Source organism: Quercus suber, unplaced genomic scaffold (assembly GCF_002906115.3).
Source record: "Quercus suber isolate HL8 unplaced genomic scaffold, Cork oak 2.0 scaffold_88, whole genome shotgun sequence".
In the NCBI taxonomy this organism is placed as follows: Eukaryota; Viridiplantae; Streptophyta; class Magnoliopsida; order Fagales; family Fagaceae; genus Quercus; species Quercus suber.
This window is the reverse complement of record NW_027069553.1, coordinates 736,258-763,640: the sequence shown is the minus strand read 5'-3', so window position 1 is coordinate 763,640 and position 27,383 is coordinate 736,258. Positions and strand designations below refer to the sequence as shown.

The 27,383-nt window shown below is 36.3% G+C and overlaps 2 protein-coding genes across 2 annotated transcripts; both read left to right on the top strand.

The window, feature by feature from the left end:
- Positions 1-13,925: 13,925 nt before the first annotated feature.
- On the top strand, positions 13,926-14,249 carry LOC136067859 (uncharacterized). The gene has a single exon (XM_065774217.1). The coding sequence runs from the start codon at positions 13,926-13,928 to the stop codon at positions 14,247-14,249; it is 324 nt and encodes a 107-aa protein (XP_065630289.1).
- Positions 14,250-14,446: 197 nt separating this feature from the next.
- On the top strand, positions 14,447-15,652 carry LOC136067858 (uncharacterized). Its single transcript, XM_065774216.1, has 2 exons — positions 14,447-14,678; positions 15,384-15,652. The coding sequence occupies exons 1-2, from the start codon at positions 14,447-14,449 to the stop codon at positions 15,650-15,652; spliced, it is 501 nt and encodes a 166-aa protein (XP_065630288.1).
- The last annotated feature ends 11,731 nt before the right edge of the window (positions 15,653-27,383 follow it).

Here is a 27,383-nt window from a genome sequence, read left to right as displayed (position 1 = left end):
GACCATCCATGTATCCCATAAATCATGATTGCATTACATGGATTTGTTCTTGCATTATAATACATCAATTTTTTCTTGCATTACTTGCATTAATTCATTCATTGCACATCATAAAATGATCTTGAGATTCTAACGGTTACGATGGTATGCTTGGTTTCCAAATCGAACCGTTGAATCAAAAGATATCGCATGATCGAGTTTGCACGGTTAACAAGCATTGTGTTTAGGTAGAGTCAACCACATAGGATTAATTCAAATTAATTCTAACTGATTAAACAATTAAAATTAATTAAATAATTATATGATTGGTTGACAATTAGTGTTTAAAATAAGGATGCATGCATAGGAATAAAAGGGATGATTGGATAACAATAAAATTGTGGATAATCTAAACATTATCAAGATTTATTTTAGACTATTTATCTACAAGATAATTGTTCTTAAAAAAGCCTGAATTATCTAGAAAAGAGATTAAAAAAAAAAATCATAGACGGAGGATGAAAACGCGTCTAGGTGTAAGGACCTATCAAAAAACCCTAGAAAAAGGGTCCAAACGACACCCAAACATGAAAGAGCGTTTAGTGTCCAAGAGCCAATTCGACACTTTTGAAGTGTCGAACAACATTCTAAAAAGGCCGAATTTCCCCCTTTTGGGCTTTGGCCCAATGGCCTTCGGGTGACGATAAGGCACATCCTTTTCGATCTTTTTGTAAAAAGATGCGTCCAGGTTCACATCCTAATCATCCATGCCTATTTTTTGGAGTCTTCTGGCCTCTATAAATAAAGACTGAACCTCATAATTCAGCACCTTTTTTTGACACTCCGATTTAGGCATACATTCAACACCTTCCTTAGATGTAGATCTAAATTTTTCTTCACAATAAAAAAGATCTACATCTTCCATAGATGTAGATCTGGATTTTTCCTAATCAAAACTGGTTTGTGTCTTCATTAGATGCAAATTCAAACATTTTTTATCCAAAACCTGACTTGTAAATAAATTATTTAAATTTGTTGTGATTTAATTTTGGTGTCACATGTTCAACATATTATTCATGACATGCATAAAAAAGTACATTAGTCACAAGAGTCTAAAAGACCAGACTCTGTCTGAGCGAAATGGGTGCCTAATACCTTCTCATTCCGTAACCTAGCCTCCGAATTTATACTTTGGTTAAGTAGATCTAGCCTTGTCTTTACTTTTTATTTTGAGTAGAATGTAACTATGACAAAAAGCCATGCATTTTGGTAGTTTGTAACTAGGACCCAGAGCCATGTAATTTTTCAAATTTCCAAATATGTATTTTTTTTTTTATTTAATCAATGAAGAGAATAATTCAGTCATGTATTTAGTTTTTCTTATTTTTTTGTATAAAAAAATAAGTGGCGACTCCACACCACTTGCCCTAAAAAGAGAGGTTCCTTAAAAAGCACTCCAAAAATCTCTCTTTTTTGAGAGGCCTAATTTTCCCTGGTTTCTCACAGTGGTGACTCCGCTAGGGATGTCGAGAGCTAAGTTTCATATTAGACTTAAGTGACCAAATATGTACCCTAATTTTGCATGGTCTTGCATGATATTGTTATTTGTTTGTTTGTTTATGTTTGATGGGATGTTGTATAATATTTTGGTGTATGAAATTTGTTGTTTGTATTGTTTGTTAGAATCTTTCCCTAATTATCATAGTGTTTGCCATCCAAACAACAATGTATGCACCCCTTTTCAACAATTTTGTGGTGGTAGTAACCATGGATCACCGGTCTTCATTAGATTCGAGTACCCAGTGGTGAACTCACCAACTCATAGCCTAAAGTCACTGGATCATTTCTTGTTGATTGTAAAGGATAGACCATGTCATTTGGACCAACGTAATGTTCATTACGTTACAAGTTGGGAGGTTTAACGTCCTAGGTATGGGAAATAATGAAACAACAAACCCACCCTACAACATAATGACTTAGAACCTACCCTTAGGTCGATCTCGGTTAAAATTGCATTGCATGTTGAGTGTGTTTGTTTTGGTTGAATGATGGAAGGGGTTTTAGTTTTGACTAACCCGACCAAGCTTGTCATTAGGGGAGGATCTGGTCAAGATCTAAAGGAAGGCTACAAAGAGAACCTAAGCCTGGCACTCAAGCTAATTGATAGAAATTTAGACCCCTTAAAACACAATTAGATTAACCTAGTTAATTAGCCAAGTGATTACTTAGTCAAAATTAAACAAATCTAGGTTAACACAAATATATCATATCATGCAAAGCAGCGAAAATATAAAGAACACAATGATATGATGACCCAGGAAACCACACGGTAAAAACCTGGGGAGGATTTGACCTAGCTATCCTCAAGGTAAACCTGAATCCACTATCTTGAAAGAATCGAAGTTCATACAAAAGGACTTACAAGCTCCCTGCTTGACTTCCTAATGCTACCCACCAGTAGAACTTACTGACACGACCACGTGCAAGCTCTGAATCCACGGACTCCTTCTTTCTTGGATTCTCCAATCAAGATACAAGCACCCCCACTTGTTTTTCTTTAAGCTCCAATAGCAGCAACCTTGTTGATCATCAAGAAGTAGATAATATCTCTACCTTGAAAACCCTAAGCTTTGTGTAAAGGAAAGCTCCTCAAGGATCTCACAAGAGATTTACACAAAACAGCAATATAAGCAACAACCTTAGAGAGATTTGGGTACAAAACCCTAAAATACCAAAGAGGCACAAGAGGCACTCTAATCTCTCTAAAAAGCTTTGAAAACCCTACCTAGGGTTAGCTTATAATGTCCTTTAAATATTGGAAAAAACGGCTTGCGATTTGGGCTTTAAACGATAAGTTATGGCCTTTTTACGTTTGCTGATTTTGCTGATACGCGACTTTCGATCGATCGAGTCTAATTTCTGATCGATCAAACCAGGCCGAAAGTCACTAATACTTCTGCAGCCACTCGATTCCAACTTTACATCAAAGACATAACTTTGAGCAAGTCTAAACACGACAAAACATATTGTTTTGATCATGATTTGCCAACATTACACATTAGAGTTTTAAATACATAAAATCCTAAATCTTTAGAATCTAACAAACTCCCCATTTGGCAATCCATGACAAAACACGAACTAAAAGCTCAAAGTTTACAAAGTAAAAGCCCATTACAAAAATAATGCTCATAACAACAAATCCAACCTAACTACTATCCATCAGGCAAGTATAGACAGCAGCTCAATTGAATCAACTTGTATATTTCCTGAAACACTAAACAAAATACATAAATGCATGTGTGGAAAATACAAGTAAACAAAAATAAATTCTTAATTTCACATAGCACAAAATAAAGACATATACCAATGAAGAACTCATAAGTATAAATCAATAAGAAGTGAAACAAGAAACATATAAATCAAAATAAATTCTAACTCTCCCCCTAAGTTAGATACATCAAAAAGTTTTTTATATTCTCCCTCTAAACAAAACAAGCAGATCATCTATGTCTTCCCCTTTTTGTCACATATTGACAAAGACTACCTAATCAGAAGGTAGATAGAAAACATACGCAACAGAGTAAGAGAAAATAGAGACAACTCCCCCTATGAAGAGCAACAACTCCCCCTAAGAACCACAAAGGTTAAAAAAAATCTCTCCTCCTATAAAAATAGGAAAAACAAAACAAGTTTTGGAAAAAAACAGTTTTGGGGAAAAATAAAAGAGGGTAGGGATAAATAAAAAGATACAAATCAAGTTTTTTTTTTTAAAAAACTAAGTTGAGGATACACATGAAGAAAAAAATATTCTCTCTTTCAATAAAATGCAAACATAACACTATGTGACCCATAAACAGTTGCATGAATAGAGAAAAATATTTGCACATTGATTATCCATCATAACTCTTAAGAAAAATATTTTCTACAGTTTACACATAAGAAATAGCATACACTAGAATGTACAAAACTCAAAAATTAATCAATCAATTTTTAAATCAAGTTGAGTGCCCAATTTAGCAAAGTGTATGCATGTTATGTGTGAAAACAATGAGAGATATGACTGCAAAACTGCAAGATGGATACAAAAACAATGCAATGCTTGTGAATCCTAAACACAAATGATGCATGAAAAAAATTTTGGTCAACAACATAGAAATTGAAAATTTTTCAATTTCGATCGATCGAGAATCGATCGAACATCAATCGAGTTAGGCAGACTCAAACCAAAAATTTTAATCGCAATTTCAATTGATCGAAAAACAGGTTTGATCGATCAAAAGTTTGGAAAAATCAAATTTTTGAAAAACATAGCATTTTAATGCAAAAAATCCTCAAAGCACATTGTTTTATAAAAAATGCATGAGTATGAGATGAAAAGTTTTTCAAAAACACTTGAATTTAGCCCAGATCTTCCAAAATCAAGATTTTCAATCAATTTCTCCTCAAAGCGAAAACATTAAACACATTTTGCAATAAAATCAAGGAACTTTTAATCTTGGATGGTCACAACAAGATGACACAAAATAAAATGTACCAAGTTTAGCAAAGAGTAACTTGTGTAGTGTGTGCAACTAGCAAAAGCTTGAGATACATGTGAGGTGATATGTGAATAGAAATCAATCACAAAGTCATCAAAATTCATCACACAGAATTTAAAAGAGACTATCACCTAAAGAGTTACATCATATAACTCCCACATCTCCTAGAACATAAGCTTGCAATCATGTAAGTTTCTTGAATTTGCCTCATATTTATGTGAATTGGCATCAAGCCGAATAGTACATACCAATTTTAATTAAACAATTAAACCGTGGCTACACCTTATGTTCTTTTCGTGCATGTGCTATACTTTCTTGAGCACAAAATTTGATAATATGCACTTAGGTATTCATGATTGGCTAGTGAACAGTGGCGAGATGGTTATTTATGCCTTTCTCAAAAGGATCAAGTTTGACAGTCAAATAACATGTGATTTCAAGATTAAGATAAAATGATAAACACCATAAACATCTTTCCACACAACATGCACTACAAAGTTTCAACTAGTAAAGTGCAATAAATAAGCTCATCAAAGCTAAACAAGGTACATAAACTTGTTATGTAAAGATAATATGGCCAATCCTTAATTATAAATCCAAGATGTGAAATACAAAACACAAAAATCTTTTTGGTTTTTAAAAATTATATGACCAAAAACAAAAAAGCACATATTATGCTAAATGAACAATGCAAATGCAATGCATGACAATGCTTAACTAAGCTATAGAGGGTACACAAATAAGAAATATCAATTTCTTAGTTAACCCTTGAGTACATGTATAAACTAGTACATACTCACACAAAATCAAAAATAGCTTAGCACAAACTATTCAAGTTTCTCCACAATGTCAAGCATGTTCTAAATCAAGAGAGACATATTATAATTCATGTAATCCTCAAGAAAAATAAAACAAGACACAAAATAAAATATTTTTGTCTTTTTGAAAATTTTCAATGTTTTTGGATTTTTCTTTAAAACAAAACAATCAAAGAAAATAAAACAACCAAAAACTAAAACAAAACATGTCCACAATTAATTGAAAGAATTAAATCAAGGACATGTTAGCAACACTCACCTTGGAGAATCTTTTCTCACCCATTTAGCATGAGTATTCAGTTTGGTAGGTGAAAATCTAGGTAAAGCAGAATATATTTGAGGAATTACACCAATCTTCTAAGAAAGATTGAAATCCTGCAAATTCCTTTCATAAGCCAACAAAGTTAAACTTTTCAAAAGCATATGAAACAATTTATTTGGACTTATGGCAGGAGAAATATCATCACATATCCTAGATTGAAACACAGAATGCTTAAATTTTAATTTATGACAATTAGGACGAATGTGACCACGGACACCACAAAAGTGACAAACAGGAACAAATTTAGGAACATAAGTATTCCTAACAGCAAACCTATTCTCAGATTTTGGTTTTTGCCTCAACAAAGAACAATTTGGTCTAATATGACCAACAACACCACAAAGGTGACAAGTAAGCACAAAAACAGATTTATTATGCTCTCTAACAGTAGGTTTAGACTTAGGTGTAGAAACTTCAGTGTCTACATTAGAACTGTTACCTTTGTCTAACCTAGCAAAATAAGCCTTTTCTTTATTATTCCCCTTAAAATGAGGGATATAAACTTTCTTAGTTTTAGCCTTAAGAGAAACAGAAACACTTCTGTTATCAACAGCATGCTTGGTACTAGTGAAATTTTCAAGTTTAGTTTGAGACTCAACTAACTCTTGTTCCAAACTTTTCATCTTCTCATCTTGAGAGGAAATTTGATTTCTCAAAAATTCATTCTTTTTATTAGACTCATCTAATCTTACAATCAAATCCTCTTTTTCAAGATTTGCCAATTTTAACTCTTCCTTGAATTTCTTAGAAATTTTCAAAGATTTAGATAATTCCTTACGAAGAGTTTCAAAAGCATAAAAAAAAATCAACAGAAACAATAGTGTCCTTTTTATTCAAAGCATCACAGGCATCAATAAAATCAGCAGAAGCATAAGCAAAAACATGATCAGAAAGACACTTCAAATTATCCATGACAACAGGGGTCAAGGATCAGCTCAGAGATCAAAAGATCTACAACAGAAGAGCTACTCGCTCTGATACCACTTGATAGAAATTTAGACTCCTTAAAACACAATTAGATTAACCTAGTTAATTAGTCAAGTGATTACTTAGTCAAAATTAAACAAATCTAGGTTAACACAAATATATCATATCATGCAAAGCAGTGGAAATATAAAGAACACAATGATATGATGACTCAGGAAACCACACGGTAAAAACCTGGGGAGAATTTGACCTAGCTATCCTCAAGGTAAACCTGAATCCACTATCTTGAAAGAATCGAAGTTCATACAAAAGGACTTACAAGCTCCCCGCTTGACTTCCTAATGCTACCCACCAGTAGAACTTACTAACACAACCACGTGCAAGCTCCGAATCCACGGACTCCTTCTTTCTTGGATTCTCCAATCAAGATACAAGCACCCTCGCTTGTTTTTCTTTAAGCTCCAATAGCAGCAACCTTGTTGATCATCAAGATGTAGATAATATCTCTACCTTGAAAACCCTAAGCTTTGTGTAAAGGAAAGCTCCTCAAGGATCTCACAAGAGATTTATACAAAACAGCAATATGAGCAACAACCTTGAGAGATTTGGGTACAAAACCCTAAAATACCAAAGAGGCACAAGAGGCACTCTAATCTCTCTAAAAAGCTTTGAAACCCCTACCTAGGCTTAGCTTATGATGTCCTTTAAATACTGGAAAAAACGGCTTGCGATTTAGGCTTCAAACGAATAAGTTATGGCCTTTTTACGTTTGCTGATTTTGTTGATATGCGACTTTCGATCGATCGAGTCTAATTTCTGATCGATCGAACCAGGCCGAAAGTCACTAATACTTCTGCAGCCACTCGATTCCAACTTTACATAAAAGACACAACTTTAAGCAAGTTTAAACAAGACTAAACATATTGTTTTGATCATGGTTTTCTAGTATTACACATTAGAGTTCTAAATACATAAAATTCTAAATCTTTAGAACCTAACACTAATAGCTCTAGTATAGAAGAGACTCTACTGCTGCAGCATCACAACCCCATCTTTGACCTCTAAGGTAGTTCAAGCCATAAGAATTTTGAAACTTCTAGCAATATGGCAAAAGAGGAAGAACACCCAAACACCGAGGAACCCACGAACACCTAAGAGCTACTCAACACCATAGTAGCTGTTCAGATTCAGCTGAGAGAAGACATAAGCCGTATGATGCAACAATTTTAGAATTTGAAGGGTAATCAAGGGGAGGACTGATCATGATCTACCAACCAGAGAGAGTGAGAAGAAGATCAATAGGAGGATGAATAAAATGGAGGAGGTGATTAGAAAAGCCCGTAAGATGGAAGAACTTATAGACTATGATTCTCTCTCCCTGTTCCCCAATGCAAGGTTGCCACCCAAGTTCAAGATGCCAACCCTGGACAAATTTGATGGGACTGGCTGCCCAAAGTTCCATCTAAAGATGTATATAAGGGCTATGCAGCCCTTAGATGCAACCGAGGAAGAACTAGCCTAGATGTTCCAAAACACACTGACCAGAGCCACTCTTAGATTGTTCCTCAATCTGGATAATGCAAGAGCAAGAAGTTGGGAGGACATTTGCAAAGAGTTTCACAAGCAATACAATAACAATATGGAAATGGATATCATAAGAAGAAACCTTGAGACTACCAAGCAAGAGCCAAAAGAATCCTTCTCTACTTTCATTACCAAGCAGAGAGCCAAGGCCACACAGATGATAAGTAGGCTGAGTGAGGAAGAACAGTTAGCCATGGTTGTAAAGAATTTATTGCCTGTATACCACAAATATTTTTTTGCACAATATTTTCCCAATTTTAAAGCTTTAATTGCTGCTAGAACCCAAATTGAGGATGTAATAAACAATGGCACTATAAAGACTGATGACCTTCCAAGGTTTAGGAAGAATGTAGGGTCTAATTCTAAGGCTGCAAAAATTTCTAACATCCATAAAAATGATCCTTATCAATTGATTTTACCTATTGCACCTATGCAAGTACCACAAGTACCCAGGCTTAAGAGAGAATTTCATGAGTTGTACATGCCCATGAGCCAAGTGTATGACAAGCTAAAAGCAAAAGGATTATTAAAGCCCTTAGACCCAAGACCAATTCCAAACCCCTTGCCCTCGAGGTTTAATGTGAATAAAAGATGTGCTTATCACCAAGGCCCTAGTCACGAAATTGACTGTTGTTTCATCCTTCATCATGCAATTCAAGACCTAATAGACAATAAGGTGATTGCGCCGCCTACAAGGCCTAGCATCACTAACAATCCCTTACACAATCACAACCTTGGGAAGGGACTGAGGATCAATTGCTTGATGACTAAAGAAGAAAATAAGGAAGACCCATCCGACTTGATCTATGACCTACCCGAATGCTTCATGATGACATGGGAGGAATTAATGGACAGGACATTTACTACCACCATAGGATATGACATATGGAATGAAATACTAGAACCCAAGAACCACCAAATATACACAAATGGGGGGAGACACTTCAAACCCCAAAAGGACAACCAAATATACACAAATGGGGGGAGACACTTCAAACCCCAAAAGGACAACCAAATATACACAAATGGGGAAAGACACTTCAAACCCCAAAAGGAAAATCAAGTACCCAAAAATTGGGGTAGACACTTCAAACCCCGAGACATCGATCTCTATGATCCAATCAAAATTGCCCACATCACAAGAGAGGAGACACTTCAAACCCCCATATTTAGAGACAAGCAACCCAGTGGAAGTTTTGAATAGATCCACCCAACAAATACTTGCCAAAGAAGATGAAGTCCTTAAGCAATTACAGAAGACAAAAGCCAACATATCCTTATGAGGTTTACTCATAGCCTCATACAAACACCGACAAAACCTAGTAGTCTTGCTCAACCAAATCCAAGTCCCTACAACCACAACCTCCCAGGATATGAATGCTATGATTGGTTCCATCAATAGGGAACTCACAATTTCCTATTCTGACAAGGATATGACCAAGAAGGGGAAGCACCACAATGATCCGTTGCATATCACTGTAGATGCTATGGGGAAGAGGATATCGATGGTTTTGGTAGATGATGGAAGTGCCTTGAATGTATGTCCTTTGAAGACTGCAAGCTGCCTCAGCTTGAGCATTAAAGACTTTGTGCTTACTGATCAACATGTGAGGGCATACGACAATAGTAGAAGAGAAGTCTTGGGAACCATAACAATGGAGCTTACCATCAGACTGATAGTCAAAAAGGTGGATTTTCAAGTCTTTAATATAGACGCATGCTTCAATATGGTCCTTAGACGACCATGGATCCATGACATAGGAGCCATACCTTCCTTTCTATATTAAATGGTTTGGTTTCCACATGAAGGGGCTACTATGACCATCTATGAGGATACTTTAACAGTGCCTAAGCCTATTTTTGGTATTGATTCTAAGAAAGAGCTATTGACTTTTTATGGTTTTGAGATTGAGAGGGCTGATTTTGAAAAGAGAGTAGAAAAAGTTGAGAAGATCCTAATGGACTTCGCTTCTTATGGTAACAACAATATGGTAGTGATAATGAGGAGAATGAACTACCTTCTTGGGATGAATTTGGGGGGAGCTATGAAGAAGCCAACTGTTTAAGACTTGGCAATTCCTACTGCCACACCACCTTTTGGACTAGGCTATAAGCCCACTGATGATGATTTTCTAGAGATGGAAGTGAGAAAGATGGCCCATGTTAGGACATATGTGATTCACTTATTAGGAACATATGTCACTATTTTATGTAGTTGGCTAATCCTTTGACAAAACGCACTTTACTTGTATTTGGGTAGATCTAAGATGTATTTAATAATTCAAGGAACAAGAGTTCAAGTCTAGTATTGAAGCCATGCAAATTTGTCCAAGAAACAAGTGAAAAAGTGCTGATTTTTTAAAGCTCTTGACACCTGGCTATCTATCGAGATCTTCAGCCTTCTTTTTATCACAATCTCAACACCTCTCGATAGCTAGGTCGATCAATCGAGAAATTTTCTGTCCCCTCGATAGCTCGCAACAAATAGGCTCGACACCTCCTCGATCAATCAAGAATTACTGAGCTTTACGAAATTGAGATTTTCAGATCTGATTTTCAGCCCATGTTGACATGTATGTGTAAGGTTTCTTTTCTCAAAACCATAGACCTATATAAGGCTTATTTTAGAGGCCATCACATAAGAGAATACAAGGAGAATATATGCAAAAGGTGACCGATGCCTTAGGGTTTTGTAACCAAATGCTTCTTGATTTTCGTTATTGATGAAGTGAAGAACTTTGCAGCCAACATTCTTCTTCCTTAAGTTGGTGAGTAAGTCACGTACTGGAATTCATGCATAGGAGTTAGTCACGTACTGGGATCTGTGCATCAAAAAGGGTGGCGTTCATATATTAAAAAGTTTAGAGGTTCTGAAGCGGTAGAAGGTTTCTACTGTAAGTTCATCTATGGGGATTGTAGAGTCTAGAGACAAATGTTTTGTACTAGATCAAAAAGTTCTCTTTATTATAGTGGATTGCTTTTTGGGAAGGTTTCCCCCCCAAGTTTTTTATTGTGAAACTAGTTTGTTTTATTGGTTTTCCTAGATCATCATATCTTGTCTTATTTATGTTTCCGCTGCATGATTTTGACATGATATTGATGTTTGTTTGTTTTAACAAGTTTTATTCATAATAAATCTAATTAACAACTTGGGTTTAAAACTTGTTAATTCTATCAACCGAGGTCTAAATTTTCCCAACAGCCCGAGCCAAAGCCAAAGCAAAAGGACTTCCTTGTCCTTCAAAACCTTTAAAACCCTAAACTCCTGCATTGAATGGGAAGTTTATCAAAGCTGGTGAAAGTCAACGATATTGGGAATTCCCTGAACCAAGATATGATCCTATAACAAAGACAATGGTACTTGGGTTCAAGATACTGTTTGATTTCAACAATAAACTTCCAGAATTGAAGAAGGAAGATGCAACTTAGGTTCCTATTGATTAGGCTAATTACATGGATCTTGATGCCATGGCTACACTCCTTGGAGATCCTATTTGCAACATAGGAGAAGAGGAATATTAGGAGGCTTGCCAGTATACATTGAAGAGCCCGTATGAACTAAGAGCCAATTATAAAGACAAGGAAAGGGGAGTAGCCCCTAGTGATGATGAAGATAGAAGTGAAGACAAGAGTGATAGTAGTAGTGACAACAACAGCAGTAACAGTGGACATGATGATGATGACAGCAACACCAACAGTGATGACAACAGCAGTAGAAGTTATGATAGCCCATACAGTGGAGATGATTGGGGTGAACCCCTCGAGTGATAGAGAAGATGAAGATGCAGACCTATTCTATGAGGAATATGACAGGGATGTGGACTACTATGATCAAGATATTGAAGATGATGCTAAAGCTAACAAGTGGAGCGACACTGATAGTGATCAATACAGACTGATGTGTTAGAGAATGCAAGAGAGGAGAATGCACAAGCTAATTAAATGTATCATGATGAATATCCCTATAGGCATCTTTCATATTGGAGTGATATCACTAATGTTAGCTCAAGGTCTGGCCCTAGGTATGATAAGCATGGAAGAGAAGTTCTAGAATTGGGGTCATATTATGATTCAAAACCAAGTTCACCAACCCCACATACTGAAGAGGAAGAGGACATAGATCTACTTTAGACCAAAAACTGATGGTCCATAGTCTCAGAATCATGACACTTGAGAATGCTGAATGTAATGAGGAGAGAATGGAAGAAAGTGAGTCAGAGCATCTCCCTTAATCCATTGACTTGGGCAACAGAGGCAAACACAATCTATTTGATGAATGGATGGATAGCATAAAGCATCTGGATGCTTTTGTGATTAACAATCCTACAGACATGGAGGTCAAAGAAGAAGATATGGATGATATGGATGTAGATCCCCCGGTATTGATGCTGAGGGAAGAAGAAGCTTACTGGGAGCCACTTGCCATTATGGAAGCCACGACTGAGTTGAAGAACTGGGCATGGGAGGGAGCTGCCCACCCCATAGAGGACTCCGTGAGGAAGATCAAGATCGTCAAGTCAGTCACTTTTGCCAAGAAGATCAAAACCGCCGAGCTCGTCACTCCTACCAAGAATGTTGTTTCTGTTCCTATTGAGTCTAATGCTGCTAGTGTTTCTATTCCTGTTAAATCTGTTTGTGATAGTTTTCTAGTTGAATCTATAGAGTCTGTTAAAAACTCTTTCCCTCTTAATATGATTTCTAATTCTACTTATTTGCTGGCTTCAAATGTTTTTATTTTTGGAATTGGTAAAGAAACTCTTAATAATAAGGAATTAAAACACGGATACCTAAAATCTATAAAAGAAGAAACCCAACCCATTAACCTGGAAACTAATGATGAGCCCAAAATTATCCAAGTGGGCAATACCCTAACCACTTTAGAGAAAGATGCATTAGTGGCATTGCCGACAAAGTTCAGGGAGGTCATTACCTAGTCATATGAAGACATGCCTGAGATTGATACAGATATAGCACATCACTGCATTCCAACAGATCCAACCATAAAGCCGGTCAAGCAGAAGTTGAGAAGAATGAAGCCAGAGTGGACTCTCAAGATCAAAGAAGAAGTAAAGAAATAGTACAATGCAAGATTCCTGAGAGCGGTCAACTATCCAAAGTGGTAAGCTAATGTGGTTCCAATACTAAAGAAAGATTGGAAGGTTAGAAATGTGTGTAGATTTTTGAGATATGAATAAGGCCAGCCCGAAAGATGACTCTCCATTGCCTCACATTGACGTCCTAGTTGACAACACACCAGGACATGCTTTGCTGTCATTAATGGATGGATTTTCAAGATACAATCAGATTAAGATGGCTCTAGAAGATATGGAAAAAACCTCATTTATTACACTATGGGGGACATACTGTTACAAGGTCATGCCATTTGGCCTTGAAAATGTTGGTGCTACTTACCAACGTGCAGCCACTACTTTGTTGCATGACTTGATCCATAAAGAAGTAGAAGTTTATGTTGATGATATGATAGTGAAGTTCAAAGACCGTGAAGGGCACATACTAGCTTTAAGAAAGTTCTTTGAAAGAATCTGGTTCTACAAGTTACAGTTGAATCCAAAGAAATGAACCTTCGGAGTCACATCCGAAAAACTATTAGGGTTTATGCTAAGCCAGGGGGGAATAGAAGTTGATCCAGATAAAATCAAGGCAATAGTAGAGATGAAGCCTCCAAGAACTGAATAAGAAATTTGAGGATTTCTGGGAAGGATACAGTACATCAGCAGGTTCATAGCTCAACTCACCATGACATGTGAACCAATATTCCGACTACTTAAGAAAGAGGTCCCTGTAGTATGGAATGAACAATGCCAAGATGCCTTTGAGAAGATCAAGAATTATCTTATGAAACCGCCAATACTTGTCCCACCAGTTCTTGAAAGGCCATTGTTGTTGTATCTTACCACTACAGATACAACAATGGGGGCTTTACTTGCTCAATACCTAAAGGAGACTAAAAAGGAGAATGCAAAATATTACATCAGCAAGAAGATGTTGCCTTATGAAGAGAAGTATTCGCCACTTAAGAAGACATATGTAGCACTTGTATGGGCCTACAAGCAGCCTTAGGCCTAGGAGTGAAAGAGTTGAAGGTATACGGAGACTCAGCTTTAATAATCTCTCAGATACAGAATAAATGGAGGATCAAAGAAGAAAGACTATTGCCTTATCATGAATGTCTTCAGAAGTAGGCACTAAAATTCAACAAGATTCAATATCAATTTGTTTAAAGGATGCATAATCAAATTGCAGATGCTTTAGCAACCATGGCATCCATGATGGATGGGCCAAAAGAAGATGAAGCTAGACTGATAGTGTTGGAACAAAAAGAAGAATCAGCCTACTGCATGACAATAAAAGAGGATAAGGGAAAGAATGGGGAAGGTGAATGGTATTCAGACATCGTACAATACCTCAAGGATGGGACCTACCCTAAGTCTGCAAACAAGAACGACCAATTAACCTTCCAGAGGTTGTCTACTAATTACATTATTTATGGTGAAAGGTTTTATAAAAGATCATATGATGGAATTTATCTCCTCTGTGTAACTGCCAAGGAAGCATAGCAAATAATTGAAGAGGTTCATGAGTCAAGTTATGGGCCACATATGAATGCACACATGTTGTCAAGAAAGATAATGAGACAAGGCTACTACTGGACCACTATAGAAGCCGAGTGTATGGCTCATGTTCGAACGTGCCATCAATGCCAAGTCCATGGAGATTTGAAACATATGCCACCAATTCCATTACATACTATGACATCACCCTGGCCATTCTCTAGATGGGGAATAGATATTATTGGGAAAATCCACCCAATAACATCCAATGGTCATGAATTCATACTTGTAGCCATTGACTACTTTACTAAATGGGTAGAAGCTGCTTTATATAAAGTTTTGAATTTAAAGAAAGTTACTCAGTTCATTTAGACCAACATCATCTGCAAATATGGGGTATCACATGAAATTATCTTAAATAATGGGCAACATTTCAAGGGAGAAATAGAGAAGCTACTATGATAGTTCAATATTCAACACCACAAGTCTTCACCTTACCATCCTCAAACCAATGCGGCAGTTGAGGCTGTTAATAAAAACATAGGGCGAATCTTGAAAAAGAGCACAAAGAATTACAAGGACTAGCTCTTATAGTTGCCCTATGCACTCTGGGGGTATAAAACATCAATTCGGTCTTCCACAGGGGCCACTCCTTATTCGTTGGTGTATGGGATGGAAGCAGTCTTTCCCATTGAGATAAGTGTTTGTTCACCAAGAACCATATCGGAAAGTGAAATCCTTGAAGCAGATTGGTTGCAAAGCAGATATGATCAGTTATGCATGCTAGATGAGGAGAGACTCAAGGCCTTGTATCATATTCAAGGTTACTATAGGAGGCTTAGGGAAGCTTTTGACAAGAAAGTGAGAGTCAAAGATTTGAAGTTAGGGGATTTAGTGTTGAAGGAAATCTGAGTTCCGGTTCGAGATGCAAATTGAAAGTTCAAGCAAAATTGGGCAGGCTCATATATCATCAAGCAAATATACTCTAAGGGAGCTGTAAGGTTGATGGATTTAGATGCAAACCCTTTAACCGAGCCAACCAACATGAACCAACTGAAGTACCACATCTGAAGTGGTTGTAAATTATGTTGTTTCCCTTCCTAGGTTTGACTAAAAAAAAAAAGGCTTGCCAAGCTAAAAACCAGATATGCGATCTAGGCAAAAATTAGAGCAAAAATAAATAAATAAATAAATAACAACAACAACAACAAAAAGAGATAGGTTGAAAACCCAAAAGGGCAATCTATGCAAAAGGAGAGTTAAAAAAAAAACAAAAAACAAAAAACAAAAAAAAAAAACAAAAACAAAAACAAAAACAAAAAAACAAAACAAAACAAAACAAAAGAGTGAAAAAGCCTGCTAGGTTGAAAACCTGAGAAGGCAGTCTAGGCAAAAGTTAAGGCAAAAAATAATAATAATAATAATGAACTATGAGATGACTTGATCCTTCTATCAAAGGGGTACGTAGGCAACCATGCATTGGTTTGGTCACAGTTTCCCAAAACCCACCATTTGCCCATTAACCAAAATTTAATCAAAAATTCAACAATTTCATTAAACTAAGACAATACACAAAAACCCAAACCCTAAGCCAAACCATTAAAAAAAAAACAAACAATACAAACGCCAAAAGCCTATAACTTAAACATAATCCCTAACCTGCAAATCCTAAATAATTCCTAAACATAAGAGTTTTTACATCAACTTTTAAATAAACATGTTCAAAGCCAAAAAATAAGAAGGTCACTTTGTCTTTAGTCTTTTCATTTTCTGTTGATCATTGATTTCTTCTATGATAGGTGCTTTGTCATCATTGTCCATTCTTTTGAATTCATAGTTGTCTTCATCGAGTCTTTCCTCGTTGTCTTTAAGAAACTGTTTTCTCATAGCAACCATCTCAGCTTCCTTGTCAACAATCTTGTTCACCAATCAGTTAGAGTATTCTGTAGTCATCTTGTGAAAGTGAACCTTAGCAAAAGATTGGTCCACTCAGTTAGCCATCTCCAAACCTAATAGCATGTTCTTTACGGAAGTAGGATTTGTGTCCACAGGAGAGAAACGTTTTCTCTTTTTACCACCAAGCATTCCTTGCTCATATTTGAATTGCCCCAAAAGTCTATCTCCCTTGTAGAAAGTTGCCCTCCACAATCCAACAAGGAGGATGTGGTCTGATCCTAGAGACCTCAGTAGAAGGGGTGGGCACTTCCACTAATAAGAGTCCTATTAAATGGAGGTACTGGATTTCTTGTCCAAGAATTTCACCCAGTCACTCTCAGCTTGGCACTCAGTTTTGAGTACAACCCTGCTAAGAAAACTACTAGGCCCATAATTATTGGTTGTGGGCTTGGCAATCATGTCCAGTCGCTCTATTAGCCATATCTGCAAAGTCAAAGGACTCCCTAATAAGTTCTAAGTTTCTCCACCATGAAATACGGCATCCAGTCCAAGACGAGTTTCTGCCAAGATTAAAGGAACAGGATTATCACCATTCTTAATTTGATTCACAACACTTATGGCTCTAGCATCCTCAAAGCTGCGTCTTCTAGAGCAAAGAAAAAGTTTTTCCACTATGCATAAAGCCAAACTAAAGTTTTTCTGCATATTGTCAGTCACTCCATAGGTGCGTTTGTCAATCAGCTAAGAGATAATTGCACGAAGATTCACCATTTAACCTTCAATCATACTATCAGTAATGGAAGTAGGAAGACCAAGAGCATCAGACAAAGATTCCTTATGCCTAGAATGACAAGAAACTGCTATAGATTTTTTGCATGGATCATAGCCCAGGATAGCAAAAAATTCTTCAATTGTCGAACAGAGTTCAGTAGTGTTAAACTGAAACACATGATCTTCGTGGTCCTAGAATTTCACGGCAGCATGAAGGAAGTCCCATTTGATTTTTTTTTCATTCCTTCGAGCCTTAATTCCTTCTAGTTTGAAGGCTGTAAAATTGATCTTGGTGCTGAAATCAAAGCTATAATCCCATCTGTTGATATCATGAATTGTTAAATGAGAAAAATTATGATTGCTAGCCATGAATGTCATTTGCTTGTGATTATTATGTTTTACTAACCCTTATGTAAGAGAGATTTATCGTAGGAGAATTCATTTATATAAGCTGCATCAATTCCTAATTAGGTTTGAAATCGGTTTCAGAGAGTTTATAGCTGACTAAGAGAGTGTTTCATGATCACAAACGAAGTAAAAAATTTTCAAAAAATGCAAAAACGTGAAACGCGCATTGGAAAAGCATGAGGAGTTGGCCCACCATAGCGTGAGTGTCGCAGCATGGCCGGGTGCCATTCGGCACTCTAAAAGTGCCAAATGGCACTCCTCATATGCCACATGGCACCCACTCCAACCATCACACATCTATGCAGTTTCATGCAATTTCGCACTCTGGAACATTTTTTTTTAAGATTGTTTAACATTCAAATAGATTTTTTAGGTCAAACTTAGGCATTCTGACATGTCTAACATATTTGTTTTCAAAAATCATCACTTGCATCATTGTTTTTTTGTTTTTTTAAATGGATCAAATCAAGTTTTTTTTTTTTTTTCAAGACTCATGAATTCATGTTCCAAACTAGGGACATTTGCCCATGGCTCATTCATTTAAAAAAAAAAAATCATCAACATCATCTTTTCAAAAAAAAAAAAAATCATCATAACCAAGATTTTCAAAAATCATGCATTCACTTTAAACTAGCGGCATTCGGCTCCACCTCAATTAAGTAAGTGTAGATTCTAGCAAAGCCAAGCCAGATAAGTCTAAATTAGTGCTACAAGATCTCATTAGGTGAATTCTAAACTTGTCTTAGTAAAAGTCTCTACATGATTTGAATGTTCAATTAGTGTGTAAAACACCTTGAACATTTAGACCCCCAAAATACAAATTACCAATTCAAGCTTATTATCAAACAATGTATGTGTGGAATATGAAAATAAGTTAAAACAGAATTGATAAAACAATCTAAACCAAATAAAAACACAACCACAGCAGAAATTAAATGGCAAAGATTAAGGGAAGAGAGATGCAAACATAAAGACAACACAGCGATGTGTTATCAAAGAGAAAACCGAAATCCTCGGCGTAAAACCTCTCGCTGCCCTCCAAGTGGTCAATAATCCACTAGAGAATGAAGTTAGAATACATGAATAGCAGAAGACCCTCCAAGCCTAATCTACCCAATATACCTAAGCCCTCCAAGCATTTTGCTCCAACGAGGTTATGCTGAACCTTTCTCTTTTCTAGCTAACCGGATTCCGCTATAGCCCATAGCTTCAGCCAATATCAATTGGTCCCTTCCTAACTACTTCCTAAGCACCAAATAGCCTTCTCATAGATATGGGTAGGGTGTGATAAAGATTTGGCTAATGTACCTCTCAAGGATATAACAATGAAGAGGGTGAGAGTAGAGGAATTTGGAGAATCAAAGTATAAAGATTGTGGATAAGTCAATATTGTTTTTCTCTAGGGTTTCTCTCTCAAAATTCTCTCTAGAAACTCTCTACAATACGTGGGTATAAGGGGTATTTATACTAGTGTGTGTTTGGAATGCGAAAGGTCAGTTTTTCCCAAACAGAGTGGTCTGGCAACTTGGCCTCGCGACTTGACTAAGTCACGAGTCTGAGTCAGGAGCTAACTGCTTGGCTAGACTGAAAGTTTTGTCCTGTAGTGCTCTAGCTAGTGTGACTCTTCAGCTCCTCTACATGCTTCACACGTGTGCCTCCTTTAACGACTTACCAGCCGCAAGCCAGTCGTGAGATCCAATCGCAAGGCCCTACTAAGTGCACACTCTTGAGCTTTTCTTCATACTCTCTCACACACTATCTTTAAATGATTCCCACCTAAATACAAGGTTTCTAAAAATTCCGAATTACAAGGAAATTTGCATGGAATAAACCTAACAAAATGGTTGATTAAATTCAACCTTACATGACTTGGGGCAAAGAGTTAAATATGGATATTAATACAAGATTGTCTAAGGAACACTTCCTTCTCTTTTGCAGGAAAATAAAAATACAAGTCATACATCGTTAGGACTTCGAGTCTGCTTGCGTGAGGATCTCCTTGATCCACTTCTAGAGGAGCCACCTTCAGTATTTCCTTCCTGACTTGCAAAAAAGCGAGGATCGTACTAACGATTTTCAAGTTCGAGGCTCTTGATGTAGTGTTAGCAATTTCCATTTTATGTGTTTGAAAAGTCAATAGAATCAAGTGTTAATTCCACCATTAAGCACAATTCAAGCAAGAGATGCTTAAAAAGAAACATGGCATACCCAGATCGCATCATTAAGCACATATTAGGAGGATTGAGTGCAAGCCAATGACTACAAGCCTTCAATCATCCGCATGCTTTCTTCCACAAGATCCATATCTACCTGAAGCACAAGCCTACAAAGTTAGAAGCCATTCATCAAGCTAAGAAGAAATAAGGACAAAGAACTGAACATTCAAGAACATACCGGATTAGGCCAAGGAACATTTGGTACATGCTTTGGCCTAGTCAAAGGCATGGAACTATATGTTCCATTAGGATTCATCACATCATACTGCCATGCCGGAAAATAAGGATAAGTCTCTATGAAAGAACTAGAAGAGCTACCAGCATAGTGAGAAAAGGGAATCTCTTCCTCTTCCTTTCCCCCGTCCTCTCCTTCAGAAGATAGAGGTTGAAAGTCCAACATGCAAGTATTGTTCCCAAGCAGAAATATGAAAAGGAATTTGCAAAATAAAAGTTTGATCTCAGAAGGGAAGAGAAATACCGTTCTACCAACCAAGCAGCCTTGCAGATGATCCTGAACAAATTCAGAATAATTTCCTTCTACTCCTGCAACGATGTAGCCACATGGGCCTGAGTAATCTCTTCATCAGCCAAAAAGTCAACCAACCGAAGAGTGTGACAAGGAGGAGTTGGAATTTTGGTAGGAGGATACACATGTTCAACTTGGGGCAACACCTGATCACCAAGATACCAGTACTTTCCATGCCCACATTCAACCAACACCTGGCGGCCATTTAGTTCTAGAGCCCGCTCACACTCAGCATACCCCTCACATCCAGTCCAAGGATTTAAGTTCATTTGAAAAGTCACAAAGGAACTCAGAATGAGAAATGACCAAGCCATAACCAAGTGCCAAAGATTTTAAAAGGAGAAGGAAGAAAGAACCCGCATCATCAATGTTAGGATTAGTGCCCTTAAATCCTATTGTATGATGCTATGTATAATATTAAGTTTGACATTGTGTATGACATTATGTATGACATTATGTATGACTTAATATTGTGTTTAATGAATTTGTTTTATTATTATCTGAAGTAATGGTAACATGAATATTCGGATATTATTATTTAGTCCATGAGATGCATAGTATGTGATTTATGTGAAAAGTCATGGAGATATAAATCACAAGTTCTTTATAAACTTAGAATCATAGTTCGTAGTCGGAGATGAAATTAGGCATTTCATCTGCGAAGACTATAACATATCAATCACGATGATTTGTCTTGATCGTGGAAGTGGAGACTTCTGGTTGATGTGTTAATATGTTTTAAGAGTTAAGATATATTGAACTGGACCGTTGTGAGATTTATTATTTTCTTAATGACTGTCAAATGAATAATAAATCTCACGACTTGTATTTGCATGAACTCTTAATCCTGAGAGAATAATGGACTGATCATGAGGTGTAGGTTGCTTTGATATATCAGGAGTGAGATCTATAGTAATGGTCAGAACCTCAGTATGTTGGGCAGCCACATTTAGTGTTGATGGAACATGTATTCTCAAGATGGAATTCATAGTCTCTTAATGGAGATATAAAGTATTCCCTTAAGATAAGTTTAATGAGTTTGTTATTCAGAGAGTTAGGCCTAACCACTTTAGTAAGACTAAAGTATATATTTATGGAATTGAATTTCATAAATATATAATAAATAACATTAAAGGATTAAACCGGATACTCAAGGATTAAGATGTAGTAATTTACAAAGTGGCAGTCTACATTAATGACTTTGTATTACTACGAATATTTTATGAAGGGGTTGCATGTATAATAAAGTCTTGGGATATAATTTATAGATAAGACCTAGAGTGCAACTATATTTATATAGTGGTATTAAATATAGTTAATAGTAACTTTGGACTTGTCAAGAGTTGACAAAAAAGCTCAAATCCCATTGAGCTAATGTCTTATTGGTCCCTTTTGGTCCCACTCCAAGCCACACACTTAAGCCCAATTAGAAAGGCCCAAGAGGCCAGCCCAACTAGATAATTGGTTAGATACAAAAGGAAAAAACGTACAGAATTTTTTGTGTAAGAAAAACAACATTGTAATGGTGTGGAAGTGAGTGTATGTCACTCTCTAATCATCCCTTTGTAACCAATTGAGAGTCCATACTTCTTGGGCGTTAGTGGAATTGGAGTAAAGACTAAAAGTATTCCTAAGTGCTTCAATCTTCGGGTTTTGAAATTCACTGCTTCAAGGTACGCTCACTTGTTCTCTAATTCTGAAATTTACTTAACGCATGTTATCAACTTCGAACGATGTAGATTCGTTATTTTTCCGCTGCGTTTACATTTATTTCCATCAAATGGTATCAGAGCGGTCATCAATTTCGAATTGTATAACATGTTTTGTGAATTTTGGAATTAGAATTTATAGTTTCATGTTGTTCGAAGATTATGCATTTAATTTTTTGCATGGTTGATGAAACTATGATTTNTGAAACAACCCAAATATTCAAAAAAAAAAAAAAAACATGTTATATATATATATATATCTAATTTCCACACAAAATTTTCAAACAAATTCACAATATTTATAGAAGCATAGCAAGAAGCCAAGGAGAGGTAGCCTAGGTATTGAGCATTATACAAATTCACATACTTGTTATTGAGCATCAAAACATACTCTAGAAACTTCTATATAACAGCCATGAAAGAGGAGAGAAGAGAGAGGAAAACTTGTAGAACATTGCCATCAAGCTGTAGAAGACGTTGGTGAGTGGTGGTGAATGGTGGCAAGTGGTGGAGAGAGAGAGAGAGAGAGAGAGAGAGAGAGAGATGCGGAGATGTCAAGAAAGAGAGAGAGAGACAGGAGAGGGGGATGAGAGGGAGTGAGGAGAGGTCGTCTTCGTCTAAGTGTCTAACTAAAGATTTTTCAAATTTAACCTAACATTTAAATAAAACGACGTCATTCTTGGCATTCCCCTTTTTTTTTTAATTCTGACACTAAAACGACGTGCACTTTGAACCTGATAGTAAAATTTTAAAATGGGTCAAAAATGACGTCGTTTTGAATTAGATTTAAAAAAAAAAATTGAAATAGCGTCGTTCTAACTAAACCCTATTTTGTCTTCTTCTTCCTTTGTTTCTCTCAGTTTCATGCCAAACTGGTACTCTCTCTCAATTTCTTTTATTTTAAAACTAATGAATGATTATATATTATATATGTATATATATATCGGTTTGGTTCAGTTTCTCTTCGATTTGCAGATCTTGCTACCGACCACTGCACCAGCCGACTTCGATAACGAAAAAAGCCTATCGATCACTGCACCGGGAACCTTCGGTGGAGCTTTCAGTAGTCAAATTGGTGCGGTTTCTGGCAGTTTTGTGGACGCCGGTGAATTCTTGAACAAGCCTACCTAGAAGGTATAGACAAATGATATTTAGGTAACAAATGCAGAAATCTAGGAAAGATGCCAACAACTTCTTCTCAAATTTCAGGACCAACCCCAAAGTACTCATACATCCAAACTTGAAAAATTCACAATACTGTTACAACATAGCCAATTTGATTTTCCAAAACCTACACATAGCCAAAATAAATACCAAACCTCACCTGCCATACAAATGGAGCCCCACCCAAGCTTGAAAGGCTCCACCTAGTGAGTTGGGTCATGAAATGCATCAGAGTAGCATAGGCCATACCGGCCCAGTCATAATTCCAGATTTGTTCAATTTTTCTCATGCTCCTCAAGTAGCACAGATTCAAAGTACTACCTAAATTCGGACTCAAAAAGGTTCCAATAAAAAGAAGCATGAACATACGGGCACCCTTTGCCACAGTCTCACATTTGGGAATATTCTCACATAGCCAATACAAAGGAATATTGTTACTCTTCATTCTAGAAGGCACTACACCTAGAAGTTTCTTGAGCTCAGCTGAAGTAAGAGAATCATTGACAAGAATTCCTTTACCACCCAACCTCAGACCGGTGATAACAGAGAAGTCATAAGTGTCAACATTACCTCCCCAATACTTAGAAAATGAAAGGTACAGGTAGTGTCCCAAAAGCGCTCTGCCAAGGCAAGAAGTAACTGAAGATCTTTGTATTCATATGTCTCATGATTTAACAAAGCTTGGAAGAAAGTGCCAAAGCCCGCTTCATTGATGATGTTTTTGATGCTAGGGGACAGTGCTACACATGCACTTTTCAACATTTGGAGACTACCTCAACTCTTGAGGCTCTGCAACACAAAAGTTCAGCTCATCAATTTTCATGACCAAAACCCACATAACCAAAAATATTCTTACAATCAATGCCCCACCACCACAAAAAAAAAATAATAAATAAAATAATAATAATAATAATAAAATCAACGCCCCACCAAAATTTTACCACAATCATTTTTTTTTTTTACATATCCATACAACTACCAAATTTTTCCATAGTCATGCAAAAAATTCCCAAATGTCCAAGATAGCCATAAAAAAAAAAAAAAAAAAAAAAAATCCCTCAAGTTCATGCACAAATAAATTCTCACATAGCCAAAATCATAACCACACAAATTTTCCAAGAATCAACATCACGTATCCAACAAAAATTTTCCATAAATTTTTCCATACCCACAAAATTTTGCCATGTTCATAAAACAAAGTTTACCCATGCCAACAAACTTTTCCCACATACATCATGAAAATATTCATCTAAGCCTACGTCACAATTTTTTCACAATGCCAATACTCCCAAAATTCATCCAACAACATCTCAATCTACCTATGTTGTCAAAATTCCATAAGCCACCAATATTGTCCAAATTGCACCATGATCAAAGAAAAAACAACACTTCAAAAATGCTCCAAAGCCAACATTTTCAAACATGGCCAATCATGCAATGCCCCAAAATTTTCAAAATAACCAAATGACAATATCTCACCATGAAACTTTCAATGAAACATGCAACAACATCTTTCCAAGCAAAGAAACCAAAGAAAAACTCACCTTAATGTCTACATGACAATATGGAGCATGGGTCCTAAGGTCTTGAAGAAGTCCATCATCATCATTCCACTCAAATGTTGGATCATATTTCTTACCATGAAAAGAAAGAAAAGAAGATCCCTTGGAGGAAGAAGCCATTTTGATGCAAAGAAAATGAGTTTAGAAAATGGGTTTCACCAAAAATGAGTGTGTGATGAAAATGCTCAAAACACAAGGATCTAAAGAAATATTGATAGAGATGGATGGGGGAAGATTAAGAAGCTTAGAAAAGTGCTTTTTATGAGAAGAAATAGTGAGATGAAGAAGAAAAATCAAGGGGAAGAAGAAGGTAAATAGTGTCAATGGTGGAAGAGAAGTTGATGAAAGATGAAGCAAAAAAGAAAAAGGAAAGAGACAAAGAAGTAAGGGGCCAAAATTTCAGCCCCCACACTTAAAACTCAACTAAAGCTAAGTCAACTCAATCAAACTGAGTTGACTCAGTCAACCCAAAAAATAAATACATATATTTTTTTCAAAGTTTTTAAGTATCTTTCAAACTCCAAATTTTCAATTCAAAACTTTCAATCCCAAATTTTCAATTCCACATTCTTAGTGCCCAAATTTTTAACTCAAATCTTCAATTTTAAAAAAATTCAAAATTCTAAGTCTCAAAATTTTAGATTTCAAGTTCCAAATTTCTATTCAAAATCTCAAAATTTTGAATGTCAATTTCAAAACTTCCAAATTTCAAGAAAATCAAATGTTTCTCAAAAATAGAATCTTTTGTCAATTAAACTTTTCTTGATAAAAATTCAAATCAAGAAGGGACAAATGAAAAATCACACATTTCAAAGACAGTGGGATCAAAAAGCTCTCATAATTTAGAAGTCTAGCACAAAATTTTGACTTTTTGCAGGAAGACCGTCCAGATCGAAGGAGAGAAGCCCTAGATCAACATTTCAACATCTCTAGATCTAAGTAGAGAAGACCTTGATCGACATTTCAACATCTCCATATCAAAGTAGAGAAGACCTTGATCGACTTTTCAACAAGTTCAGATTGAAGTAGAGAAGCCCTAGATCAACATTTCAACATCTCCAGATCGAAGTAGAGAAGCCCTAGATCGACATTTCAGCAATTCTAGATTGAAGTAGAGAAGACATTTTATCACCATTTTAGCAACTCCAGATCAAAGTAGAGAAGACCTTGATCGACATTTCAACAAGTTTAGATTGAAGTAAAGAAGTCTTGGATCGACATTTCAACAACTCTAGATCTAAGTAGAAATTACCTAGATTGACATTCCAACAACTCCAAATCGAAGTAGAGAAGACCTTGATTGACATTTCAACATCTCCAAATCAAAGTAGAGAAGACCTTGATCGACATTTCAACATCTCCAGATCGAAGTAAAGTAGCCCTACATTGACATTTTAGCAATTCCAGATCGAAGTAGAGATGACCTATGATTGCCATTTTAGCAACTCCAAATCGAAGTAGAAAGGACCTTTGATCTCCATTTCTCTGGATCGAAGTAGAGAAGACCTTTAATCAACAATTCACCAACTCCAGAGTGAAGTAGAGAAGACCTTTGACCGAATGTCTCAGTAGTACAAATCATCAAAGTAGAGAAGCCTCTTTGACTAGCATTCCAGCAATTCCGGTTTTAATGTAGAGAAGCCCTTTAGTTACCTTTCTCCAAGATCGAGGTAGAGAAGCCATTTGGTCAAGACAACTCCAATTTCAAGAACAAACTGAAAAGTTTCTTGGTTACCCTACTTGTCAAGAATCATTTCCTGAGTCATCAACTACCAGTTAAGCATGGTATTTTCATTTTTTTGTCAAAAGATAAGGCTAGTTCTATGTTCCAAGGTTTTAGGTTCGAGGGCTAGGTAATCTTTGAAAATTCAACCCCAATTAAATCATGGTTTGTAAAATCAATATCTTTGTTTTACATTGACATTCGCTTTTCAAGCTCCGTCAATGAGGGGCATTCTATAGACACCTAATTTCGTACCCATGATTTAATCAAGGAGAATTACTAAAATGACCATCCATGTACCCCAAAAATCATGATTGCATTATATGCATCGATTTGTTCTTACAATATAATACATCAATTTGTTCTTGCATTACATGCATTAATTCATTCATTGCATATCATAAAAATGATCTTAAAATTCTAACGGTCGTGACAGTATGCCCAATTTCCAAATCAGACTGTCGGATCAAAAGATATCGCATGATCGAGTTTGCACGGTCAACACGCATTGTGTTTAGGTAGAGTCGACCACACATGATTAATTTAAATTAATTTTGATTGGCTAAACAATTAAAATTAATTAAATAATTTTGTGATTGGTTGATAATTAGTCTTTAAAATAAGGATGCATGCATAGGAATAAAAGGGATGATTAAATAACAATAAAA

What these genes read in the sequence shown, in the direction of transcription:
- LOC136067858 (XM_065774216.1), top strand. Translation starts at nt 14,447, where the DNA reads ATGGCATCCATGATGGATGGGCCAAAAGAAGATGAAGCTAGACTGATA. An exon ending in TACTAATTACATTATTTATG is followed by an intron (nt 14,679 to 15,383) that starts GTGAAAGGTTTT and finishes GGTCTTCCACAG; the next exon opens with GGGCCACTCCTTATTCGTTG.
- LOC136067859 (XM_065774217.1), top strand. Translation starts at nt 13,926, where the DNA reads ATGACATGTGAACCAATATTCCGACTACTTAAGAAAGAGGTCCCTGTA.